At 67.5% G+C, this 22,638-nt stretch overlaps 4 protein-coding genes across 4 annotated transcripts; 1 reads left to right on the forward strand and 3 right to left on the reverse strand.

Annotated features, from left to right (window-relative positions):
• The first annotated feature begins 336 nt into the window (after nucleotides 1–336).
• On the forward strand, nucleotides 337–3,810 carry LOC141969521 (myb-related transcription factor, partner of profilin-like). The gene is made up of 2 exons (XM_074925407.1): nucleotides 337–962; nucleotides 3,106–3,810. The coding sequence occupies exons 1-2, from the start codon at nucleotides 491–493 to the stop codon at nucleotides 3,654–3,656; spliced, it is 1,023 nt and encodes a 340-aa protein (XP_074781508.1). The 5' UTR covers nucleotides 337–490; the 3' UTR covers nucleotides 3,657–3,810.
• Nucleotides 3,811–4,447: 637 nt separating this feature from the next.
• Nucleotides 4,448–8,139, reverse strand: SHISA4 (shisa family member 4). The gene is made up of 5 exons (XM_074925469.1): nucleotides 7,748–8,139; nucleotides 6,409–6,580; nucleotides 5,470–5,603; nucleotides 4,968–5,150; nucleotides 4,448–4,860 (listed from the first exon to the last, which is right to left on the reverse strand). Exons 1-5 carry the CDS (start codon nucleotides 7,818–7,820, stop codon nucleotides 4,814–4,816), a joined length of 609 nt encoding a protein of 202 aa, XP_074781570.1. The 5' UTR covers nucleotides 7,821–8,139; the 3' UTR covers nucleotides 4,448–4,813.
• An 844-nt stretch (nucleotides 8,140–8,983) lies between these two features.
• On the reverse strand, nucleotides 8,984–14,554 carry INAVA (innate immunity activator). Its single transcript, XM_074925620.1, has 8 exons — nucleotides 14,398–14,554; nucleotides 13,714–13,838; nucleotides 13,514–13,633; nucleotides 13,075–13,306; nucleotides 11,766–11,837; nucleotides 11,293–11,683; nucleotides 10,219–10,789; nucleotides 8,984–9,153 (listed from the first exon to the last, which is right to left on the reverse strand). Exons 1-8 carry the CDS (start codon nucleotides 14,552–14,554, stop codon nucleotides 9,061–9,063), a joined length of 1,761 nt encoding a protein of 586 aa, XP_074781721.1. The 3' UTR covers nucleotides 8,984–9,060.
• A 3,422-nt stretch (nucleotides 14,555–17,976) lies between these two features.
• GPR25 (G protein-coupled receptor 25) lies at nucleotides 17,977–21,596 on the reverse strand. Its single transcript, XM_074925543.1, has 2 exons — nucleotides 21,524–21,596; nucleotides 17,977–19,300 (listed from the first exon to the last, which is right to left on the reverse strand). Exon 2 carries the CDS (start codon nucleotides 19,176–19,178, stop codon nucleotides 18,048–18,050), a length of 1,131 nt encoding a protein of 376 aa, XP_074781644.1. The 5' UTR covers nucleotides 19,179–19,300; nucleotides 21,524–21,596; the 3' UTR covers nucleotides 17,977–18,047.
• Nucleotides 21,597–22,638: the final 1,042 nt, after the last annotated feature.

Genomic DNA, 22,638 nt, shown 5'->3' on the forward strand with positions numbered 1-22,638 from the left:
GCCGCGGCCCCCGAAACCGGGCAAAACGCCTGTGTTTGGGCGTTTTGCGGGAGGGCAGCGCCTCACCCTGGGCACAGCCAAGGGCCGTGGATGGGCGGCCGGTATGACCCGGGGAGCGCGGGCGGGGAGGGGGGGTGTCCCTGCAGCCCCGCACCCACGGCTCACCGGGAGGGACCGGGGGGTCACCGGGACAGCCCGGCCGTGATGGCAGTGCCGGTGGCCGGCAGGGGGCGCTGCGCGGTGCCGGTACCGGCCGGCAGGGGGCGGTGCCCGGGAGCCGCACCGGGGCGCGGGGCGCGGCGGCGGCCGCCAGGGGGCGCAGCGCGGCGGCGGCGGCGGCGGCCGGTGTCGGAGGGGGGTGGCGGAGCCGCCGGGCCCCGCTCGGCGCTCGGTATCGCGGGGACGAGGCCAGACAAAAGGCGCGGCGGCGGGGCGATGGGCGGCGGGGCGGCGCCATGAGGAGGAGACGGCGGCGGCGGCGGCGGCGAGCATGGCGGCGGCGGGCGGCGGCGGCGGCGGGGCGCGGCGGGGGCTGCTGAAGCGGAAGCCCAACTTCACGCTGCAGGAGATCGACATCCTGATGAGCGAGGTGCTCAAGTACGAGCAGCTGCTCTTCGGCGCCGCCGCCAGCACCGTCAACGCCTACGAGAAGCAGAAGATCTGGTGGCGCATCACCAACAAGATCAACGCCGCCGGCCGCAACCAGCGCGACATCGGCGAGGTGAAAAACCGCTGGCGGGGGCTGCGCCGCCGGGCCAACGATAAAATCACCCGGCACCGGCAGGAGAGGCAGGGGCCCGCCGCTCGACCCGCCGTCAGACCCGGCAACGGCAACGGCAACGGGAACGGTTCCGGGCCGGGCCCGCCGGAGCTCGGCCCCGGGCCCGCGGCCGGTTGGGGACAGCGCGGCGCCGCCGGCATCGACCCGCCGCTCCTCAGCGTTGAGGTGGTGGCACCGCACGGTGGGTGTGAGGGGCGGGGGGGGCGGGACGGGGGCGGGGGGACCGGGGCACGGACACACGGGGGACAGGGACAGGGACGTGGGGGACAGGGACGTGGGAGGACCGGGATAGGTGTGTGGGGGACCAGGGCAGGGACATGGGGGGCTGGGACACGGATACGGGGGATCGGAACAGGGACATGGGGGACCAGGGCAGGGACATGGGGATGCAGGGATCAGGATGGAGGTGTGAAGGGACCAGGACATGGACACGGGGAACCGGGACATGGACATGGGGGACTGGGGCAGGGACACGGGGACGCTGGGACCAGGATGGGGGCGTGGAGGGACAGGGGCAGGGGCGCAGGACACCAGAATCAGGATGTGGGGGGACCAGGACAGGGACACAGGGGGACAGGACAGGGACATGAAGGACTGGAGCAGGGACACGGGAGCATTGGGACCAGGACTGTGAGGGGGGCGCTGGGAGCAGGATGTGGGGGACCAGGACAAGGACAGAGGGGCACTGGGACCAGGACAGGTGCATGGAGGGACAGGGACAGGCACAGAGGGGACCAGGACCAGGACACGGGGGGACCAGGACATTTTAGGGGCACTGGGGCCAGGATGTGGGAGACCAGGACACATGTGTGGGGCACCAGGACAGGGACATGGAGGATGGGACAAGGACACAGGGGACCAGGACCAGGATGGGAGGGGACCAGGACCAAGGCACTGGGACCAGGGCAGGTCTGTGAAGGGACAGGGACAAGGACACAGAGGATCAGGACCAGGACAGGGACACTGGGACTGTGACATGGTGGATTGGGATGGGGATACAGGGGACCAAGGCAGGGACACAGAGGACTGGGACAGGGAGGTGGGGGACAGGGACACAAGGACACTAAAACAAGTGCATGGGGGGACTGAGACAGAGGCAGGGACATGGGGGACAAGGACCAGGACATGGGGGGACCAGGACACAGACACAGCAGAACAGGACAGGGACACAGGACTGGGACGGGGACACAGGGGACTGGGACAGGGATGTGGCAGGACAGGGACCAGGACGTGGGGGGACACAGAGCAGGATGTGGGGAGACCAGGACCGTGACAGGGACACTGGGACCAGGATGTAGGGGCCCAGAGCAGGGACATGGATGACAGGGAAAGGGATGTGGGGGGACAGGGACGTGGGGGCACTGGGACCAGGACAGGTGCATGGAGGAACTGGGACATGGGGGACCAGGATAGGGACATGGAGGGGACATATAGATGCAGGGGAGAAGGACAGGGACATGGAGGACTGGGACAGGGATGTGGGGGGACCAGGGTAGGGACATGGGTGACAGGGACATGGGATGACAAGGACAGGGACATGGGAGACAGGGACAGCAAGAGTGGCACCGAAACCAGGACAGGAGGATACCAGGGTCTGGCCAGGGACGTGAGGCATGGAACCAGGACAGGGGCAAGGGACAGGGCCAGGAGCACTGAGACGAGGTCAGGGACATGGCAGGACCTGGGCCAGGACAGGGAATGGGCACCAGGACAGGGATGGGGGTGTCGGGGCTAGGACAGGAGCATGAGGGGACCAGGATCAGGACAGGAACATGGGGTGGCATGGCCCAGGAGAGGGACTAGGGACAGTGGCACTGGGATCAGGACAAGAGGATACCAGGATCAGGCCAGGAATTAGGCCAGGGACAAGGGACAGGGATCAGAGGGGGCTGGGAACAGGATGGGGACATGGTGGGATTGGAACAGTGACATGGGCAGGACCAGGACAGGGACAAGGGATATGGGGGGACCAGGACGAGGACAAGAGAGTTACTGAGACTAGGACAGGGACACACGGGGACAGGGACATGGGGGAGCACGCAGGGACATGGGGGCACCACCTTCAGGACAAGGATGTGGGAGCACTGAGACCAGGAGAGGGACAGGGGACATGGGATGGGGCCAAACCACAATGAGGGACACGAGGCGTAGCACGTGGAGATGGGAGCGGGACTGGGCGCAGGAGAGGGACCGTGGGAGCACAGGGACGGGGCGGAGGGCCGAGGACGGAGGAAGCAGAGGGGGGGGCCGGGTGGCTCGGTCCTGGGGCGCAGGGAACACCGTGGGGTCCCGCCAGCTGCCCTGCGCTCTGCGTCCTCCCACAGGCCTCAAGGAGGAGGCGGTGAAGGAGGAGCCGGTGGAGGTGAAGACTGAGCCCTTCCCCGGCCCGGCCACCGACAGCGTGCCCGTCCGCGGTGCCGAGCGCCGGCTCCTCCGCACCGGCATCCGCCCGCCAGGCGACCTAGGCGAGGGCTGGAGCCGGAGCCCCCCGCGCCCCGCGCCCCCTGAACTCTCCCTCGGCGACCTGGGCGGGCAGCAGGAGCCGCTGGGCTCCGATTTCCCCAGTATCCTCTTCGAGCAAGAGGCCGAGCATCTCAATAACTGCGGCGCGGGCGAAGCAGGACCTCCCGGGACGACGGGGCTGTCGGACGGGGCAACCGATAGCCCCCACCTCACCCCGGCTGAGAAACGCATCGTGCAGTCCAACGAGCGGCTGGTGCAGGAGATGCGGGCGTTCCGGCGGGAGTACGCCGAGAGCCGCCGGGAAACCACCTCGGTCCTGCGCGGCATCGCCCAGGCGCTGGGCGGCCTCAGCCGCAGCCTGGCCGAAATCCGTGACCTCTACCTCCGGGAGCAGGCGGCCCCCAAACCCTGACCCCCCCCACGCAGCTGGCTGTGTGCGCCCCTGCCCGGCGGGGACCGCCCTGGGGACAACTTTTCCCCCCTGCCCCAGCGCCCGCCTTGCATTTTTTTTTTTTTTTTTCCCCCCCTTCCATCCCACTTCAATAAAACTCAAAAGCTGCCCCCCCCCCCCCCCCCCCCGGCTCCTCTCTCCCTGGGCTTGTTGTGGGGTTTTTGGGGGCGAGATGGGGCAGCGGTTTGCTCCCCAGGGGGTGTCTCTGTGGCTTTTTCCCTGCTGGGAACAATGGACTCGTCAGTCCCAAATTTAGCCGGGGGCTGGAGCCCCCCCTCCCAGCGACGGTGCGGGGCGGGTGGTGAATCACCCCGGAAGGAGCCGTCCAAAATAGCCGGGGTGAATCACCCCCCCCGCGCCCGCTCCTCACCGCCTGCTGCGGGGGGAGACGGGTCCCGGCTCCGGCAGCTCGAAACCACAGTGGGGGCGGCTGGAGGAACAGGCGTTGCGCCCACAGCCCCCACCCTAAAGCTGAATTTGCTGTTTTCTGACCCAAAATACTGCTGGGGCTGGTTTCACATCCCAGCCCGCAGCGGCGGGGCCGGGCAGCAGCGCTCCCCATCGCCGCGGCCGGTTTGGTGGGAGTTGCCCATTCCAACCCGGTTTTTGGATGGAGAAGCCCCCAGGTTGGAAGGCGAATTGGGAGGAAAGTCGCGGCCCCCCCCCCCGTTACAGCTCCTTACTGGGGGGGCCCTGGGACTCTGCCCCCCTCCTCGGCGCGGAGCCACTGAGACAACACCAGGGTTTGGGGCACGAGACGTGGTTTAATGCCAACCCCGGGGTGGGAGAGGAGCCAGGGCCGAATCCGGGTGCAGGCGTGCAGGGGTGCAGTGATCCGCGGCCCTCGGGGAACCCCCCCACGGGCACCACCCCCTCCATGGGTGCAACGGGGCCGTTGGCACCCGGAGCCGGGGCGGAGGCACCCACAAAGGGCCCAGTGTGCGGGACAAGAGCCGCCCTGTGCTGCTGGCACGGGGTCATCCCCCGGACAGCCGGGAAGGGCCCGATCCGGCCCCAGCCGGGGCACCCTCCCGGCTCCGGGGGGGGCGGGATGAGGGTCCCCAGCCCAGCCCCGCTGGCCGGCGGCGGGAGGAGGGTGCCGGGGTCCCCGCGGGTGCTCAGACTCCGGGGTAGCTGGGCTGTGCCGGGACGTAGGGCGGAGGCGCTGCGGGGGGAGCGGGATGGGGGTGTCAGACCCTGCAAGGCCACCGTGCCCCCCCCCGGGAATAGGGGGGTTTCCCACACACACACCCCCACCTCCCCAGTGCTCACCTGTGGGGTTGTAGACGGGGGGGCCAGAGGGGTACAGCGGGTACTGGGCGGCGGGGCCAGCCGGCGGGTACATGGCCATGGGGGTGAAGCCGGGCTGGGGGGGCACGGGGCCGCCTTTGGGGTCCATGGGGAAGGGGGCTGGGGGGGCCACGGGGGGGTAGCTGGACAGCGGGATCTCCGGGCCTGCGGGAGAGATGGGGTGAGGGCTGCGGCACCCCGACATGGGGACAGGGACGGGGACAGAGCCTGGCAGCACCCACGGGTGTCTGTGGCCCTCAGGGGGGGTAGGGGGGCACGGTGGGCACTGGGGTGGGGCCAGCAGCAGCCTCCCCAGTGGCCTCCCCCAGCACCCAAATCCCTCCACCAGCACCCAAGTGCCCCTCCTGCACCCTCAGCAGCCCCCCTCGCCCCCCCCAAATCCTCCCACCCTGTATCCACAGGACCCCTCCTGCACACCCTCCCCTGCATCCCCCCTCCATCCCTGCACCCCGGGCCCCCCCACCTTGCAGGGGGGTGCGGAGGCGCTGCTGGCGCTGGTACAAGTAGCAGCAGGAGCACATGAAGCAGCAGACGATGGTGGTGACGATGGCAATGAAGAGCACTACGGCCGAGGCGATGCCCGCGATGGTCTTGGGGCTGCGGGACACCGTGGGGACGTGGGGTAGGGGGCACCCGGGCAGAGCTCCCCCCCACCCCCATCCCACAGGGTGCCTCCCCCACCTCCCCCAGTCACACCAGCGCCCGAAGCACCGAGGGGCACCTGTGGAGCATCCGCCTGGGGACCGGAGGGACAGGGATGTCCAGAGAAGCACCCAGTACCAGCACCCAGCACCCAGTACCAGCACCCAGTGCCAGGGCCCAGTGCCAGTACCAGGGACCAGCACCAGCGCCCAGCACCAGTTCCCAGCACCCAGTGCCCAGGGCCCAGCACCCACTGCCCAGCACCCAGTACCAGTGCCCAGGGCCCAGCACCAGCACCTAATACCAGTTCCCAGCACTCAGTACCAGTTCCCAGCACCCAGTACCAGTGCCCAGGGCCCAGCACCAGCACCCAGTACTAGCACTTGGCACCCACTGCCCAGCACCCACTGCTCTGCACCCAGTACCAGTGCCCAGAGCCCAGCACCAACACCTAATACCAGTTCCCAGCACCCAGTACCAGTGCCCAGAGCCCAGCACCAGCACCTAATACCAGTTCCCAGCACCCAGTACCAGTGCCCAGCACCCAGTACCAGTGCCCAGCACCCAGTACCAGTGCCCAGGGCCCAGCACCAACACCTAATACCAGTTCCCAGCACCCAGTACCAGTGCCCAGGGCCCAGCACCAGCCCCCAGTACCAGCACCCAGCAGCACTGCCCAGCGCCCAGCACCCAAAGACGAGCGCCCAGCGCCCACCGCTGAGGCTCAGCACCCGCGGCGCGGCCCAGCACCCAAGGGCACCTGAAGGCGAGGCAGTGGCGCTGCTGGCGCTCGGTGAGCAGGCGCAGGGGGTCGCGGCAGCAGTACCGCTGGTGGCACGTGCCGCAGCAGAAGTTGAAGAAGTCGCAGTCGAAGCCGGGGTGCCAGGAGCCGTTCCTGTCCACGTACCACAGGCAGTCCTCGCCCCCCGCCGCTGGGGACAGCCGCCCGTCACCGGGGCCTCGGGGCACCCACTCGCCGCCACCCGCCGCGGTGCCGGCACCAGCCCACGTCTTCCGTTCCCCCGAGGCTGGCTCAGGGGGGACAGCCCGTACCCCGCTGCGTCCTGCCCCCGGATCCCCCGCCCCGCACCCCACCGCGTCCTGCCCACATCCCCCCTGTACCCCACTTCATCCTGCCCCATGCCCCCCATACCCTGTTCCATTCTGCCCTCCTGTACCCCACTTTATCCTGCCCCACATCCCCCTGCACCCCACTTCATCCTGCCCCACGTCCCCCCTTACTGTGCCTCTATGTACCCCCCGTATCCTGCCTCCATCCTGCCCCCCCGTACCCCACTTCATCCTGACTCACATCCCCCCTGTACCCTGCTGCATCCTGCCCCCCACACCCCCCTGTACCCCACTCCATCCTGCCCCACGTACCCCTACCCACCCCGCTCCATCCTGCCCCCGTGGCCCCCATCCTGCCCCACATCTCCCCACACCCGACTCCATCCTGCCCCACATCCCTGCGGACCCTGCTCCCTCTCACCCCGCCCCCCGGCCGCCCCCAGGCCGCCTCCCCCCCCCCGGGTGCCCCAGTGACGCCTCCCAGCTCTATTTCTGGCCGGAGCCACCTGCGCTCCCAGAAATAGCCCCGGGACGCGGCCCGGGGGGCGGCTGGAGGCGGGGGGGGGGAGACACGGGGCCGGGAGACACCGGCGCTCGGCTCCTTCCCTCGGGGTTTCCACTTCGCTCCCCCCGGCTCCAAGTGGCTCCTCAGGGGTCACCCCTGGGGTTCCCTCACCGCCCAGACGGGACCCCCAGCACCTCAGAGCCAGGTGGGGAAACTGAGGCACCCAAACACCCCCCACACACACACCCCCAGGGGGCCACCGGCTCCGCGCACGCTGGTCCCGGGGGCAAGCGGCTCTCGGGGACACCCCGAAAGTGGCAAATAGGGGGAGGTATTGGGGGGGGGGACACGGGACACACGACAGCGCCCAGTGGGACACGTTGGTGCAAGCAACCCCCGTGGCAAGAGCCCGTGTGCTGGCGCAGGTCACGGTCACAGCCGGTGGCACCGGGTCCCCCCCTGAAGTGGCACCGCCTCCCACCCCCCCCCCCGCGATGCCCCCGGACCCCCCCGTGTCTCTTACCCAGCGAGGCGGCCACGGCCACCAGCACGGTCCCGGCCAGGGGCCACCCGCTGCCGGTACCGCCGGGCCCCATCCCGGGGCCGGGCCCGGTGCCCCCGCTCAGCGCTGCCCGGGGCGGGCTGGGGGCGGCGGCTGCGGTGCGGCAACGGGCCCCGTGCTGCGGGGCCGGGGAGCGGGAGCGGGAGCGGGGGGGAGCGGGGGATCCCGGTGACGCTCCCGGTGCGGCGGGGCCGGTGGAGCCCCGGTGCCGGTGGAGCCCCGGAGCGGGACCGGCGCAGGCCCGCAGTGACGCCGCAGCCCGGCGGCGCTCGGTCGCTGCCCGGTGCCCCCCCGCGGCGGCATCTCCCGCCGCAGCCACCGGCCCCGGTCCCGGCCCCCGCCCGCCCCCGCCGGGCGGAGCGGCGCCTCCGGCCCCCGTGGGCACGGGCAGGGCCGGGGGGGGCACGGGGAGGGGACTCCGGCGGTCGGACCGCGGCCCGGTCCGGCCCCCCCGCTCACTGCCCTTCCCCACCCCGCCCCCCTGCCCGACACCCCTTATTTCCCCTCCCCTGCTCCCCCTTCCCCTGCACCCCAACCCTTCCCCGCCCCCGTGCCCCCCATCATTTCCCTTCCCAGCACCCTTCTGCCGCCCCCCTTCCCCCGCACCCCCTCCTCACCCTCTGCACCCCTTATTTCCCCCCCCTGCACCCCATCCCTTCACCCATCCTTGCACCCCTTCCCCCACACCCCTCTGTCCACCCCCCCATCCCTGCACCCCATCCTTTCCCCCTCCCCATCCCCAGCACCCCCAGCCCGGCCAGGCCCAGGGCTCGCTGGGTGCTGGGGAGGGGGGGGGGCACGGCTGGACTTGGGCAGCCTCCCCCATCACCGGGGTCACCCCATCACCATCCCAAGCCCACAGAGCCACAGGCTGGGCCCGATCCTGGCCATGGCGACCCAGTGCTGGAAGCAGGGGGTGGGGAGGGGACGGGGGTGACACATCGCGAGGGGCCGGCGAGGACAGGAGCACCCCAACGAGCCAACGTTTATTAGACACCCGAATTCAGGATCGCGGTGGCACCGTCAGTGTCGGGGGCACGGTGATGGGGTCGGGGGGACACGGGGGGAGGGGGGGGGCCAGCCCCAGCCACCCCGTCCCAGCCCTGCGCACCCCAGGGGTGCTGGGGGGGGGGGTACGACGGCTGCGCCTCCCACCCGAGTCCCCACGTTGTGGCGGGGGGGGGGGGATGTCCGTGTCCCCACTGTCCCTGGGCCAGCCAGGCTGTGCCCCCCCCATCCCCTCCAGAGTCGGGGGGGGAGGGCAGTGTCCACGCTTACACTTGTGTGACGATCTCGCCGTTCTCAGGCACGTAGACCTGCACGGGCACGCCGTCCGGGGAGCGCCGCAGGACGTGGATCGGGGGCGCCTGCGTGGGAGAAGGAGCCCGTGGGTGCTGGCACCCCGCCCTGCGCCAGGGCAGCACCCCGGGGTGCACATCGTGGGGCAGGGTTTGGGGGGGACGGGGTGGGGGGTGGGGGGCACAACTGCAGGTCCTGACTTGCCCAGAGTGGGCCCTGGTCATGCCATGGGTGCTGGCCCCCAAAATATCTGCAGGATCCTAAGGGGCTCTTGTCTGTGGGACCCTGGATGTGACCAGAGTGACCCTCATGGGACCCCAGTCCTGCCTCAGGGACCCCCTTAGGATCCTGCTTCTGCCCCAGGGACCCTCGTGGACCCCAGTCCTGGCCCAGGGACCCCGGACCTGCCCAAAGGGCCCCTCAGTGGGTCCCCACCCTGCCCCAAAGGACCTTGAGGGACCTTGGTCCTGTGTCCCAAGACCCCGGTCCTGGCTGTGGGACCTTCTCAGGACACCAGTCCTGCCCTAGGGACCCCCTTAGGACCTGGTCCTGTCCCAGGGGACCTTCACCAGTCCTGTTCCAGGCACACTTGGGGTTCCCCAGTCTTGCCCCAAGGGACCCTCACGGGAACCCGATTCTTCCCCCACGATCTCCTCAGGACCCTGATCCTGCCCCTGGGACCCACTCAGCACCCTGGCCCTGCCTTAAGAGGCCCCTTAGCACCCTGACTCTGCCCCAGGGACCCTTGTGGGACCCTGGGCCTGCCCTGAGGCCCCCTCAGAGGGTCCCCATCCTGCCCCAAAGGACCTTGAAGGACCTTGGTCCTGCCCCCAAGACCTTCCCAAGACCCTGCCCAGGGACCTTCACTGGATCCCAATCCTGCCCCAAGGACCCTCAGGGGACCCCAATCCTTCCCCGTGGACCCCCCCAGGACCCCACTCTTGCTCCGGGGGCCCTCATGGGACCCCACCAGAGCTACTTGTCCCTAAACTGCCTCAGGGAGACAACTCGTGTCACCCAGTCACCCGCAGGGCAGCACCCAGGGGGTCCCCATATGAGGATGGGCACTGTGGTGCCCCCACTCTCCCATGTCCCCACTCCCACCCCTGCCCCAGCCGGACCCCGGACCCTACCTGAGCCCGTGGCAGGACTCCACGGGGGATGGGTACGTCCCTGGTGGTGCCACCACGGGGTCCATGAAAGGCCCCTTGCCGGTCGAGGGAGTGGGGCCGGGCACCCCGCAGTCGGGCACGCTGGTGCCATGACTTGAGCTCCTCGGTCACGGCCGCCTTGGAGAGCCCCCGGCCCCCCACCGGCGCGTAGTCCTTGAGCGAGGGGGTGCGCACGATGCGGCTGTGCGAGGGCACCAGGCGTTGGTAGCGTAACGGGGCCAAATCCTGTTCGTAGAGGAAAGCCGAGGGGCCAGCGGGCGGCAGGAACCGATGGGCACCCCGGGGGTAATAACCGGGTTCGGCGAGGGGTGGTGGGACTGGGGGGCGCGGGAAGGAGACATCGGGGCTGCTGCTGCCCGTGGCGTGGGAGATGCTGGAGAGGTCGGAGATGCTGTCGTCGGAGCCGGAGTGGCACGCGGGGCCGGGGGTCGGGATGCAGGAGGTGGGCACCGTCACCGTGTAGTATGTGGGGCGCCGGCGGGGTACGGCACTGCGGCCCCGTGGCTCGGCGGGCTGCCAGCACGCCTCCACCCTGCGGGCAGGAGGGCTGCGGCTGCAGGCAGACCCTTCCCCTCACCGTCCGCCCAAAAGTCGGGGCAAACCAGGGGAAAGGGGGGCCGGGGGGTGTGGGGGGCTGAAGACCCAATGGGTGCAGGCTGCCACCTCCCCATGGGGTTATCTCCAGCCTCCTCCCCATGGGGTCGTCTCCGTCCTTCCCACAGCGTTATCTCCAACCTCCCCTTGGTGTTATCTCCAACCTCCTCCCGTGGCTTTAGCTCCATCCTCCCCATGAGAATATCTCCATCCTCCTCCTCGTGGAGTTAACTCCATCCACCTTCCCATGGGTTGAGCTCCATCCTCCCCATGCGACTATCTCCATCCACCTCCCCACAGGATTGTCTCCATCCTCTTCATGGGTTTACCTCCAACCTCCCCCCAGAGATATCTCCACCCTCCCCTTGGTGTTATCTCCATCCTCCCACTGGTGTTATCTCCATCCTCCCTTGCAGAAGCCCGGGTCCCCCCTCCCCATACCTGAGGGACTGGGACTGTCCCCGCCGGCCCGATGGCTCCGGGGTGCTGGGAGCGCTGGAGCCTGCCTGCCGGCACAGCACCAGGGTCCTGATGGGGACAAAGCGGTAGGGAGGGACGTCCCCCGCCCTGGCCACGGACGAGGCTGCGGGGTCGGGGCTGCCGGGCGTGGCGGGGGTGGCCGGTGGGGACCCAGGGTAGCACCGGGAGCCCCGTGTTTCCCCATCTCCGGGGTCGACACTGGTTTTTTTGGCCTTCTCGTAAGGTCTGTCGAGGCTGGTCTCCCTCCAGGGGCTGGGGGAGGCCGGTGGGGTCCCCGACCCCTCCTCCTCCGTGGGCTCTTCGAGGGACGGGGACCCCCGTGGGGTGGCAGGTCCTGTCAGCCGTGTCTCCTCTGCGGGGGAAGCGAAGGGTTGGGATGGAGGGGACACAAGGGGAGCAGTGTCCCCCCCGCCCAGTCCCCGCAGCCCCCTTACCCTCCTCCAGCAGGGCAGTGTCGGACAGCGAGCTCTCGTCGGAGGCGCTGAGCTCTGTGGGGCAGGGGACGGGTGAGAACGGTGCCGGTGCCGCCGCCGGGTGCCAAAACGCTCCCACGGCACCCGCCGCCACCCAGCGCGTCCCCGGAGGCCTCCGCTCCCCCTCTCCCACGCCGCCTGTCCCGACACGCTCCGGGACGGTGGCGGTACCGGCCAGGCCGGCTTTGCTGAGCTGCGTTGCCGGCGCTGCGGGCAGCTCCCAGCCTGCCCAGGCCAGGCAGGAGGAGGGGTGCTGGGCAGGTTTGGGGGCACCAGGAGGGAAGGAGCCACCACCACCTTGTCCCCGGTCCTTGGGGGGGTGACGGGAAGGGGGCAGGGATAGAGCTGAGGCTGAGGCATGCGCGGGGCTGAGCGGGGACCCGCTTGGATGGCTGCCACCGGGATGGGGACGTGGCAGCTGGGCCAAATCCTGCCTCTTGTTGGGGTGCACTCGCTGGGGGTGGTGGATTGGGGGGCAGCCATGGGGTACAACCAGCAGGGGTGAAGTATTGGGGTGAATTCATGCGGGTGCATAGAGCAGGGATGGTTTATCGGGGTGCATGCACTAGGGATGAAGTTGGGGGGGGGGGGGCATCCACAAGGGTGCAACCACCAGGGATGGAGCGTTGGGGTGCATTCACGGGGGGGCAGTCATTGGGGATGGTGTATCAGGGTGCAGTCACCAGGGATGAAGTATTGGGGTGCATTCGCTGGGGTTCACATATCAGGGTGCATTCCTGAGGGTGTGGTTAACAGATAGGAAGTTTTGGGGTGTGTTCACCAGAGTGCGTCCATCGGGGAGAGCATATCGGGGTGCTTCCTCGGGGTGGGGGGATTGGGGTGCATTCACAGGGAGAGTATATCAGGGGGGCACGCACCAGGGATGGTGTTTAGGGGTGCACCCAGGGGGTTGCATTCACCAGGGATGGAGGGTTGGGGGGCGTTCACCATGGACGGCATTTCGGGGTGCATCGACTGGGGATGGAGGACTGGGGGGTGCATTCATCAGGGGTGGGAGATTGGGGTGCATCCAGGGGGGTGCATTCACCAGGGATAGGGAATTAGGGTGTGTTCACCAGGGATGGTATGTTGGGGTGCATCCAGGGGGGGTATTCATCATGGATGGGGGACTGGGGTGCACATGCCCGGGACGGCACATCGGGGCGCATTCACCAGGGACACCCGACCACGCTGCACTCATTTCTACCCCCCTGACTTCCCGCATCCCCCAAACGAGCCGGTGACGGGGGGTGTGGGGGGGGGGGCTCACCCTCGGCAGTGCCGGTTCCACCGCCGGCGGGCAGAGGCCGGCGGCCGGCCAGGAGCCGTCGCTGGTTGAGGATGTTCTCCAGGTCCTTCAGCTTCTGCTCCTCCAGCAGAGCCGCCGTCTGCCGCCGCTTGCGGAGCCTCTTGCTGATGTTTTCCTCCCGGCAGAGACGTCGGGCGGCCTTGGCGATCTGCAGCTGCAGCGCCAGGTCCCGCTCCAGGGCGCTCAGTGGGTCCTGGGGATGGAGTTGGGGGGGACACGCTCGGTACCCCACCGCCCACCGCGCCTTGCGGGGGGAGATTAATTTCTCCCGTGGGGTGGAGATGGTGACACCTCCGGGTGACGCTTGGGCACCTCCAGCGTGGGACGGAGACGGGTCCCCACCGCCTGCCCCCAGGGACACCCCCCGCCCACCCCGGGTGCACCCCGGGGACCCCCTCACCGCCCCGCGTAGGACGAGGGTCTCATCCAGCTTGAAGGCGGCACCGATCCTGCGCCGGACCTTGGGGGGCTTCTCGCCAGCTTTCAGGGGGTACTCGCGGGGCAGCGTCCCCGTCAGCTCCTGGGAACACCACGGGGACACTGAGCCGCTGCCGTGGAGGTGGGGACAGGGTGTGTGTGTCCCCCCCGCACCCCGCTCACCGCCTCGCGCAGGCAGAGCCGCCGCAGCTCCTGCACGCAGCCCTCCAGCCGGGCCTCCAACGCCTGCTGCTGCCTGCGCCCTGCCTGCGCCCGCTCCTTCAGGGGCGACACGGGGCTGTCGGGGCCTGGGGACGGACGGACGGAGGGACGGAGGGACGGAGGGACGGGCGGGCGGACGCCTGCTGAGATGCACCCAAACCCCCCCCACACACCACCACCCCCCAGCCTCCCTGCCTCAGTTTCCCCCAACCCCAGGGAGGAGAAAAAAGGATCTGTGACCCCCACCCCACCCCCCCGCACCGCGCCACCCTCCAGCAGCACCCATGGGTGCTCCAGCTCCCCCAGGGCAGCCGTCATTTCCCAGCGGGGGGGGGGACACACAGACGGCGAAGGTTTCGCCCTGACTCAGCCATCCCCGAGCGAAACCCGGCTGAGTCAACGCCAGACCAGGGCCCCCGCCATGCTTGGGTGCCCCCCCCGAAACTGGGGAAGCCCCATTTCCTCACCCCCCACCCCCACCCCCAGGAGCTTTTGTGTGTCCCCAGGGCCACTCCATGCACCGAAGTGCCCCGTTCTCAGCCTGGGGAGGGGGGGCACGTCTATACGAGCATGTGTGGGGGATGGGAGCACCCCAAGACCTCCCCCCCCCCTCAAAAAAAAACCCAAACCTCCCCCAGCGCTCACCCGAATGCAGCATGATCCCACTGTCGGTATCGCTCGCCTCCCCCATGCCGGGCCAGGACCCTACAGGCGACAGCGGGGAGACGCCTTGTCCCCGTGCCACCCCCCGGGCAGCACCCATGGGTGCAACCCCCCCCGCACTCCCCCCAACCTTCAGCATCACCCTCGTCCTTCCCGGCCGCCAGCTCCAGCGATGGCGGCCGGGGGAGGAAGGCGAGGCCGTGTTTGCTTTGCCTGCCTTCTTGTAGGTCCTACAATAAACAAAGGTGTGCAAACACGTGCGTGGCAGCCGGGGTTGCCTGGATGAGACCAATCCCGGGGGCAAAGGTGGTCGGGCGCGGCAGGGGGGGGAGGACCGGGGGAGGGGGGGCCCTCGCTCCTGCCCTGGCCGGTTTCGCTGGGCGCCTCTCCCAGTTTTGATTTCTTTTTCCATCTGGGCTGGAGGCGGCTCCGGGGGTGGGGGCGGCCGCCGACCCTGGGAAAGCGGCTCCCCCCCGTCACCCCGACACCCCCCTGCTCTTGGCAGGGGGGGTGGGGGGGAAATGGGTGGGAGCGGGGCGGGGGGGGGTGCCTGCCCCTGCTTTCATGCCCTCTGTGCCTCAGTTTACCCTGGTGGGACACTGAGAGGGTTGGGGAAACTGAGGCAGAGAAGAGTGGGGGGGTCCCGGGAGGGTCCGTGGTGGGGCCGGGGGGCGATGCCTTACCTGGGCGCTCGCCGCCGCTGCCGGCTCTGCTGCGCCCGGGCCACGGGGACGTGTTTTGACTTGAGGCGGAGGGGAGGAGCGGGTGAGCAACACCTTCCCCGGCTGCCGCCGGCGGCAGCGCCCGCGCCCGCGCCACCCCACGCGCCCCGGCCTCCGCCCCGCACCGACGACAAGGACGACGGCGGGGCCTGCCCGCCTGCTCGGCACGGCTCTGGCGTGGCAAAGTACAGTGTGGTGTGGCGCAGCGTGGCGTGGAAGAGCATGGCACGGCGTGGCACGGCATGGCACGGCACGGTACAGCATGGTATGGCACGGCGGGGCACGGCGTGGCATAGTAGGGTGTGATATGACACAGGACAGTGTGGAGTGCTGTGGTGTGGCGTGGCACGGCACATCATGGCACGACATGGTGCAACTTGACGCAGCATGGTGTGGAAGAGCATGGCACGGCACGGCACGGCACGATACGGTATGGTGTGGCATGGTGGGGCGTGATATGACACGGGATGGCATGGTGTGGTATGGTGTGGCGTGGTGTGGCACGTATGGCACATCATGGCATGACATGGTGCAACCCGACACAGCGTGGCGTGGCATGGCGTGGCACCAGGCACAGCATGGTGTGGCATGGAAGAGCATGGCATGAAATGGCACGGCATAGCCTGGCACAGCATGGCACAATACAGCATGGTATGGTACAGTAGGGCGTGATGTGACATGGTGTGGCGTGGTCTGGTGTGGCACGGAAGAGCATGGCATGGCATGGCACGGTATGGCACAATACGGTATGGTATGGCACAGTAGGGCATGATAAGACATGGGATGGGATGGGATGGGATGGGATGGGATGGGATGGGATGGGATGGGATGGTGTGGTGTGGCACGGCATGGCACATCTTGGTACGACACAGTGCAACCTGACACAGCGTGGCATGGCACTGCGTGGCACCAGGCACAGCACGGTGTGGCATGGAAGAGTATGGCATGGCATGGCGTGGCATGGTGTGGCATGGTATGGCTCGGGACGGTGTGGCATGTTATGGTGTGGCACGGCACAGCTTGGCACGGCACGGTGCAACCTGGCAACATGGCATGGCACTGCACAGTGTGGTGGGGCACGGCACGGCACATCATGGCACGACACAGTGCAACCTGACACAGCGTGGCATGGCACTGCGTGGCACCAGGCACAGCAGGGTGTGGCGTGGTGTGGTGTGGCATGGAAGAGTATGGCACAGCATGGCATGGTTCAGTATGGCGTGGCATGGCATGGTATGACTTGGGGCGGGATGGTGTGGTGTAGTGTGGCACGGCACGGCACAGCATGGCACAACACGGTGCAACTGGATGCAGCATGGCACGGCACAGCGGGGCACCAGGCACAGCGTGGTGTGGTGTTGTGTGGTGTGGAAGAGTACGGCACCACCTGGCACAGCACGGCACGGCATGGCATGGGGTGGTACAGCATGGTGTGGTGTGGCACGGCACAGCATGGCCTGGCAGGGACCGCACAGCCTGGCACTGCCCAGCACGGCCCGGCACACCACAGCCCGGCGCTGGGTGGAGGTTCCACCCCCGGTGCCACACGGGGCCGTGCCAAGCACAGGGACACGGTCCCCATCCCTGCCACAGCCCGTGGCCGGGGGATCAACCCTGGGGTTGGCGGTCCCAAAACGCCGGGACCTGAGCGCTGCCCTGGCACCGCCACCACCGTCCCTTCGCCAGGGCAGGGACCCGTGGGAGCCGAGGGAGCCTGTCCTGTCCCTGTCCTCAGCCAGGAGGGGACATGCAGGGCAGGGCTGTGCCAGGGCTGTGCCAGGGCAGTGCCAGGCCGTGGGAACGGCGCTGCCGCGGGCACCGGTGTGGGGTGAGATGAATCAGGGCGGCTGGCGCGGGCGAGTCGGCCACATCCTGCGCTGCCGGCACGGGGCAGGTGGTGGAAAGTGTGTCTCAGCCCCACGGGACGGTCCCACCGCCTGCCAGGACGGGGATGAGAGGGCAGGGTGCAGGCAGGGTGCAGGCAGAGTGCAGGCAGGAGAGATGCGGGCAAAGGCTGCAGGCAAGCATGCGGACGGCGGAGGTACAGGCAGGGAAGGTGCAGGCAGGGGTGCAGGTAAGTGAGGTGCAGGCCAGGGCGCAGAGTGCAGGCAGGGTGCAGGCAGGAGAGATACAAGCAAGGGGTGCAGGCAGGAGAGGAGCAGCGAGCGTGCAGACAGCAGGGGTACAGGCAGGTGAGATGCAGGCAGGGGTGCAGTCAGGAGAGGAGCGGGCAGGGCGCAGGTGAGGGTGCAGGCAGGAAAAGCTGCAAACAGGCCAGGCACGGGCCAAGGGTGCAGGCAGGGTGCAGGCAGGAGAGGTGCAGCAAGCGTGCAGACAGCAAAGCCAGCCCAGGCAGCTGCAGGCAGGGATGCAGGCAGCAGCGGTGCCCTGCACCTCCATAAACTCCCCAACACCCCCCCTCCACCCACAGCTTCCCCACGTCCCCGAACCCCTCCGTGATTCTGGGGGGCGGCCACCCCCACCTTTGCTGCGGCCACCCCGTGCACAAGGAGGGGAGGGAAGAACCCCTGGCAGTGCTGAAAAAAGGGTGGATTTGGGAAAAAAAAAGGCAGATTGGGAGAAAAACGGCAGATTTGGATCAAAAAAGGGTTTTTTTTCTCAGCGTGCCCCCACGCCGGGCAGAGTTGCTGCCACTGAGCCCCCCCTCTCCCCCCGACGGGTGCTAGAAAAAGCTCAAAAACTAAAACATGTCGCTAGTGAATTTGTATTAATTGGGATTAAATTGCGATCAAAACCATTAAAATCTTCTGAAGAGCATCTCGGGGGGGGGGGGGGGGGGGGGATGGTGAACAGGGGGGGTATCCTGGGGGCCCGATCCTGCCGGGGCTGCAGGCAGGGCACAGGGCAGCAGCTCCCTTGGGAATTGCACCAGGACGGGTTGGACTCAGGTTATGGCTGGGGACCGGGTGGGACAGTGGGGACAGCGGTGGCACCCAGGGACACTGCAGAGCAGCCGGGGGGACTCACCCCCGGTGCTGGCCGGAGCTCAGTCCTGCTCCTGCGCCGGGGGCCGGGGGGGGTCTTGGTCCAGATCCAGGCACCAAAGAGGAGGCTGGAGTCAGTGGTGGAGGAGGGGGCGGCCACGGCGGGACCCGTCCCCGGTGTGCAGGGACCGAAGGGACATCGGGGACGGCAGCGTCCGTCCATCAGGGCGTAGACGAGGGGGTTGACGCAGCTGTTAATGAAGGCCAGGCAGGTGCTGCCGGCCAGCACCCACCTCAGGGCCACCTCCTGCCCCTGGGACAGGACCAGCGTCCCCTTGGCGAGGAAGAAGAGCAGAACCTTGCAGGCGTTGAGGGGCAACCAGGAGCAGATGAAGGCTGCGACGATGGTGACGATGGCGCGGTGGGAACGCCGGACGCCCCTGCCCAGCCGGACGTGCCGCTGGAGCCGGCAGTAGATGGAGCAGTAGCAGAAGGAGATGACCCCCAAGGGCAGGAGGAAGGTGAGGAAGACCATGGCCAGGCTGAAGTCCTCTCCATCTCCATCCCAGCAGTCGTCCCCATCCAGCCGCCGGTACACCAGGGACGGGGCACCCAGGAGGAGGGACACGGTCCAGATGATGCCGCAGGTGACGCGGATGTGTCTCTGGGAACCCACCATCTTGGTGTCCAGCACCTTCCTGATGACGAGGTAGCGCTCCACGCTGAGGGCGGTGAGGAAGAGGATGCTGGAGCAGCGGTTGACGGCGATGGCGTAGCTGCTCACCTTGCAGAGCCCTTCGCCGAGCAGCCAGCGGTTCCCCCGCGCCCCCGCCACCACCCAGAAGGGCAGCGTGCAGACGAAGATGACATCGGCCACCGCCAGGTTCAGCACAAAGGTGTCCACCATCCTCTTGCCCCGGCTCTTCTTGCCCATCAGCACAATGACAAAGAGATTCCCCACGAGGCCAAGGAGGAAGATGAAGGAGTAGAGGATGGGGATGAAGACAGTGGTGAACACGACCTCCCAGTTCCCTGTCCCGTTGGTCACCGGTGAGTAATCGTAGTCAGCCAAGGCAGCGAGCTCCTCGGGAGCCATGGTGGTGGCCGCGTGCCCTCCCCGGTGCCCGGGGCGGTGCTCGCCGCACCCAGCGGTTGGGTTGTTGATCTGAGATCTGCTCAAAAACAGCACCTTGCACTTCCTTTCCAACGGGGCAAGGGCTGCAGGGTGGAAGGGGCAGGAGGTAAAGCGCGTTTAATTTTGGAAACAGAAAAAAAAAAAGAGAAGAAAGAAACCCCCAAAAAAGGAGGGGGGAGAGGAAGCCTGGGGGGTTGAAGAAGGCTCCACACCACCAGGTCATGGCTAAAGGCCTCAGGTGGACACTGTCCTGCATCTGGGCTGGGGGGGCCACCACTGAACGGAGCCACTGGCCACCAACCCACCCTGCAACTCCCCCACAGTGGCCACCCTCCGTCCCCACCACACGCAGTCAACCCAAGACAATGCCACCCCATCCCTGTCCCCGTCCCTGTCCCCATTCCTGGCACATTCGCATCAAGAAAAACATATGAAAACTTTTATTTTCTTGGTGTTTTGTTGGGTTTTTTTTTAGAGAGAGCTGGAGCAGGGGCAGGTTGGGGTGAGACCGTTGCCCGCCACATGCCCGCGCCGCCCCCGGCGCTGCCCTGGCTCTGCCAGCTCATTCCAGGCCTTGGCACGTTGGTTCTCACGGCTCTGGGGACGCGGTACCGTGGCTGTCCCCGACCACGAGCTCTCCCAGAATGACAGCACCGGGCACCGTTCCCAGCGCCGGGATGTGCCGGGGACGGGGGGGGAGCCCACTGGGCTGTCATGGGGGTCCCGGGGAGCAGCCCCCCCCCGGCTCTGCCAGGCCAGCTCCTGCTCACGTCTGCCGGGCACCCGGCTCTGCCAGCTTCATCTTCCTCAGGCTGTCCCGCACCAGCAGGAACTCAGGGCGAGGGTCCGGGTCCGGCCGTGCCGCCGCCTCCCGCTCGTGCTGCGGCAGGTGGGGCCCGGGAGGGTGCGGTGGGTCCCGGTCTGGGCCCCCTCAGCCGTCCCCATGACCCGGCCGTCTCCCGACCTGGGTGTCCCATCAGCCCAGGCTCCATCAGCCGTCCCCGTGGCCTCACCACCCTTGACTCGTCCCTCCCTCGGCCACCCCCCCAGGTCCAGCGTCCCCTGGCCACTCCTCCACCCAACTGTCCCCATGGTGTGGCCTCCCGTGGGCACCCCCCAGATCTGTGGGGCAATGAGGAATGGATGGGGCTGGAGGGGGATTGGGTGGATGGACAGACGGATACACAGATACATGGATGGATGGAGGATGGATGGATGGAGAAGGGAGGGAGGATGGATGATGGATGGATGGATGGATGGATGGATGGATGGATGGATGGATGGATGATGGACAGATGGATGGATGGATGGATGGAGAGAGGGAGGGAGGGAGGGAGGGAGGAGGATGAATGGGATGGAGGATGGATGGATGGATGGATGGATGGATGGATGGATGGATGATGGACAGATGGATGGATGGATGGATGGATGGATGGATGGATGAATGATGGACAGATGGATGGATGGATGGAGGAGAGAGGGAGGGAGGGAGGGAGGGAGGAGGATGAATGGGATGGAGGATGGACGGATGGATGGATGGATGGATGGATGGATGGATGGATGGATGGATGGATGGATGATGGACAGATGGATGGATGGATGGATGGATGGATGGATGAATGATGGACAGATGGATGGATGGATGGAGGAGAGAGGGAGGGAGGGAGGGAGGAGGATTGATGGGATGGAGGATGGACGGATGGATGGATGGATGGATGGATGGATGGATGGATGGATGATGGATGGATGATGGACAGATGGATGGATGGATGGATGGATGGATGATGGATGGAGGATGGACAGATGGATGGATGGATGGATGGATGGAGAGAGGGAGGGAGGGAGGAGGATGAATGGGATGGAGGATGGACGGATGGATGGACGGATGGATGGACGGATGGATGGATGGATGATGGACAGATGGATGGATGGATGGATGGAGAGAGGGAGGGAGGGAGGAGGATGAATGGGATGGAGGATGGACGGATGGATGGACGGATGGATGGATGGATGGATGGATGGATGATGGACAGATGGATGGATGGATGGATGGATGGATGGATGAATGATGGACAGATGGATGGATGGATGGAGGAGAGAGGGAGGGAGGGAGGGAGGGAGGAGGATTGATGGAATGGAGGATGGACAGATGGATGGATGGATGGATGGATGGATGATGGATGGATGATGGACAGATGGATGGATGGATGGATGGATGGTTGGTGAGGCAAAGGCAGGAAGGCTGGGCTGGATGTAGGGATGGAGGGCTGGGACAGACAGACAGGGGACAGAGGGATGGCACAGACCTCCTCAAGCCTCTGGTGGCGTTTCCTCAGCTGCTGCTCCAGGTCGGAGGGGGGTCCCCGCAGCTCCTCCCTCAGCTGCCTCAGCCGCCGGCTCTCCAGCACCCGCGGGAGCTCGGCCCTGTGCCGGGGCAGGATCCCCCTGCAGTGACGGACAGACAGACATCAACAGGGCCACCCCCACCTGGCCGCCCAGCTGGGGACCATCCCGTCCCCGCGCCCCAGGTCCCATCCCCACTCACCTGCTGTGACTGAAGAGCAGCTCCCGGTGCAGCTCCCGGTGGCTCCGGGACTCCCTCATCGGGTTTGGCACCTTCCTGGGCTGGATGAGGCCCTCGTGGCCATCGGTGGCCATGTCCGGGGAGAGGACACCGCGCCTGTCACCCTCTGGAGGGGTAGTGGGTGTCACCAGGGGATGGGGTCACCAGGGGATGGGTGATCAGGAGGGCTCTGGTCACCAGTGGAAGAGGGTCACTGGGGACAGGGTCATTGGGGTGTGGGGTCACCATGAGGGATGGGACAACCTGGGACAGGGTCACCAGGGGTGGGGTGATGCTTCCTGTGTCCCTCACCCAAAGCCACATGCCAGCACAGGGTGAGATCCTGGACACCAGCCCCCAAATTCTCCAGCCTGTAGGTCTCGGGGTGTCACAGCCCGGGGTCCCCACGCACTGTCCCCCAGCACGTGGTGCCCTCCATGACCCCTGTGTCCAAATGTCCCTGTCCCCAGGCCACCCCATGTTCTCCATCATCCCTCAGCATCCCCATCACCCCTTTGGGTCCTCATTATCCTTTGGGGTCACCACCACCCACTGGGTACCCATCACCCCTGGGGTCCCCATGGCTCACAGGGTCCCCGTTCCCCCAGTCCCCACAGCCCCGGCCCCGTGCCCCAGCCCCAGCAGCACCCACCCGGCACCGCGCTGCTCCTCGGGGCTTTGCTGTCATCCTGGCAAAGGCAAAGAGTGGGGTCAGAGAGGGACACTCAGCAGGTCCCTGGCTCCAGGTCCTCCCCAGGCTGGACACGTGGCTGGGGACACTGCAAGGTCCCTGTTTGTCACCCCCATCCCCCTGGCGCAGGAGGGGGCACAGCCATGGGTTCTGTGGGGCTGAACTTC

The sequence above is a fragment of the Athene noctua genome, chromosome 23 (genome assembly GCF_965140245.1).
Source record: "Athene noctua chromosome 23, bAthNoc1.hap1.1, whole genome shotgun sequence".
Classification (NCBI taxonomy): domain Eukaryota; kingdom Metazoa; phylum Chordata; class Aves; order Strigiformes; family Strigidae; genus Athene; species Athene noctua.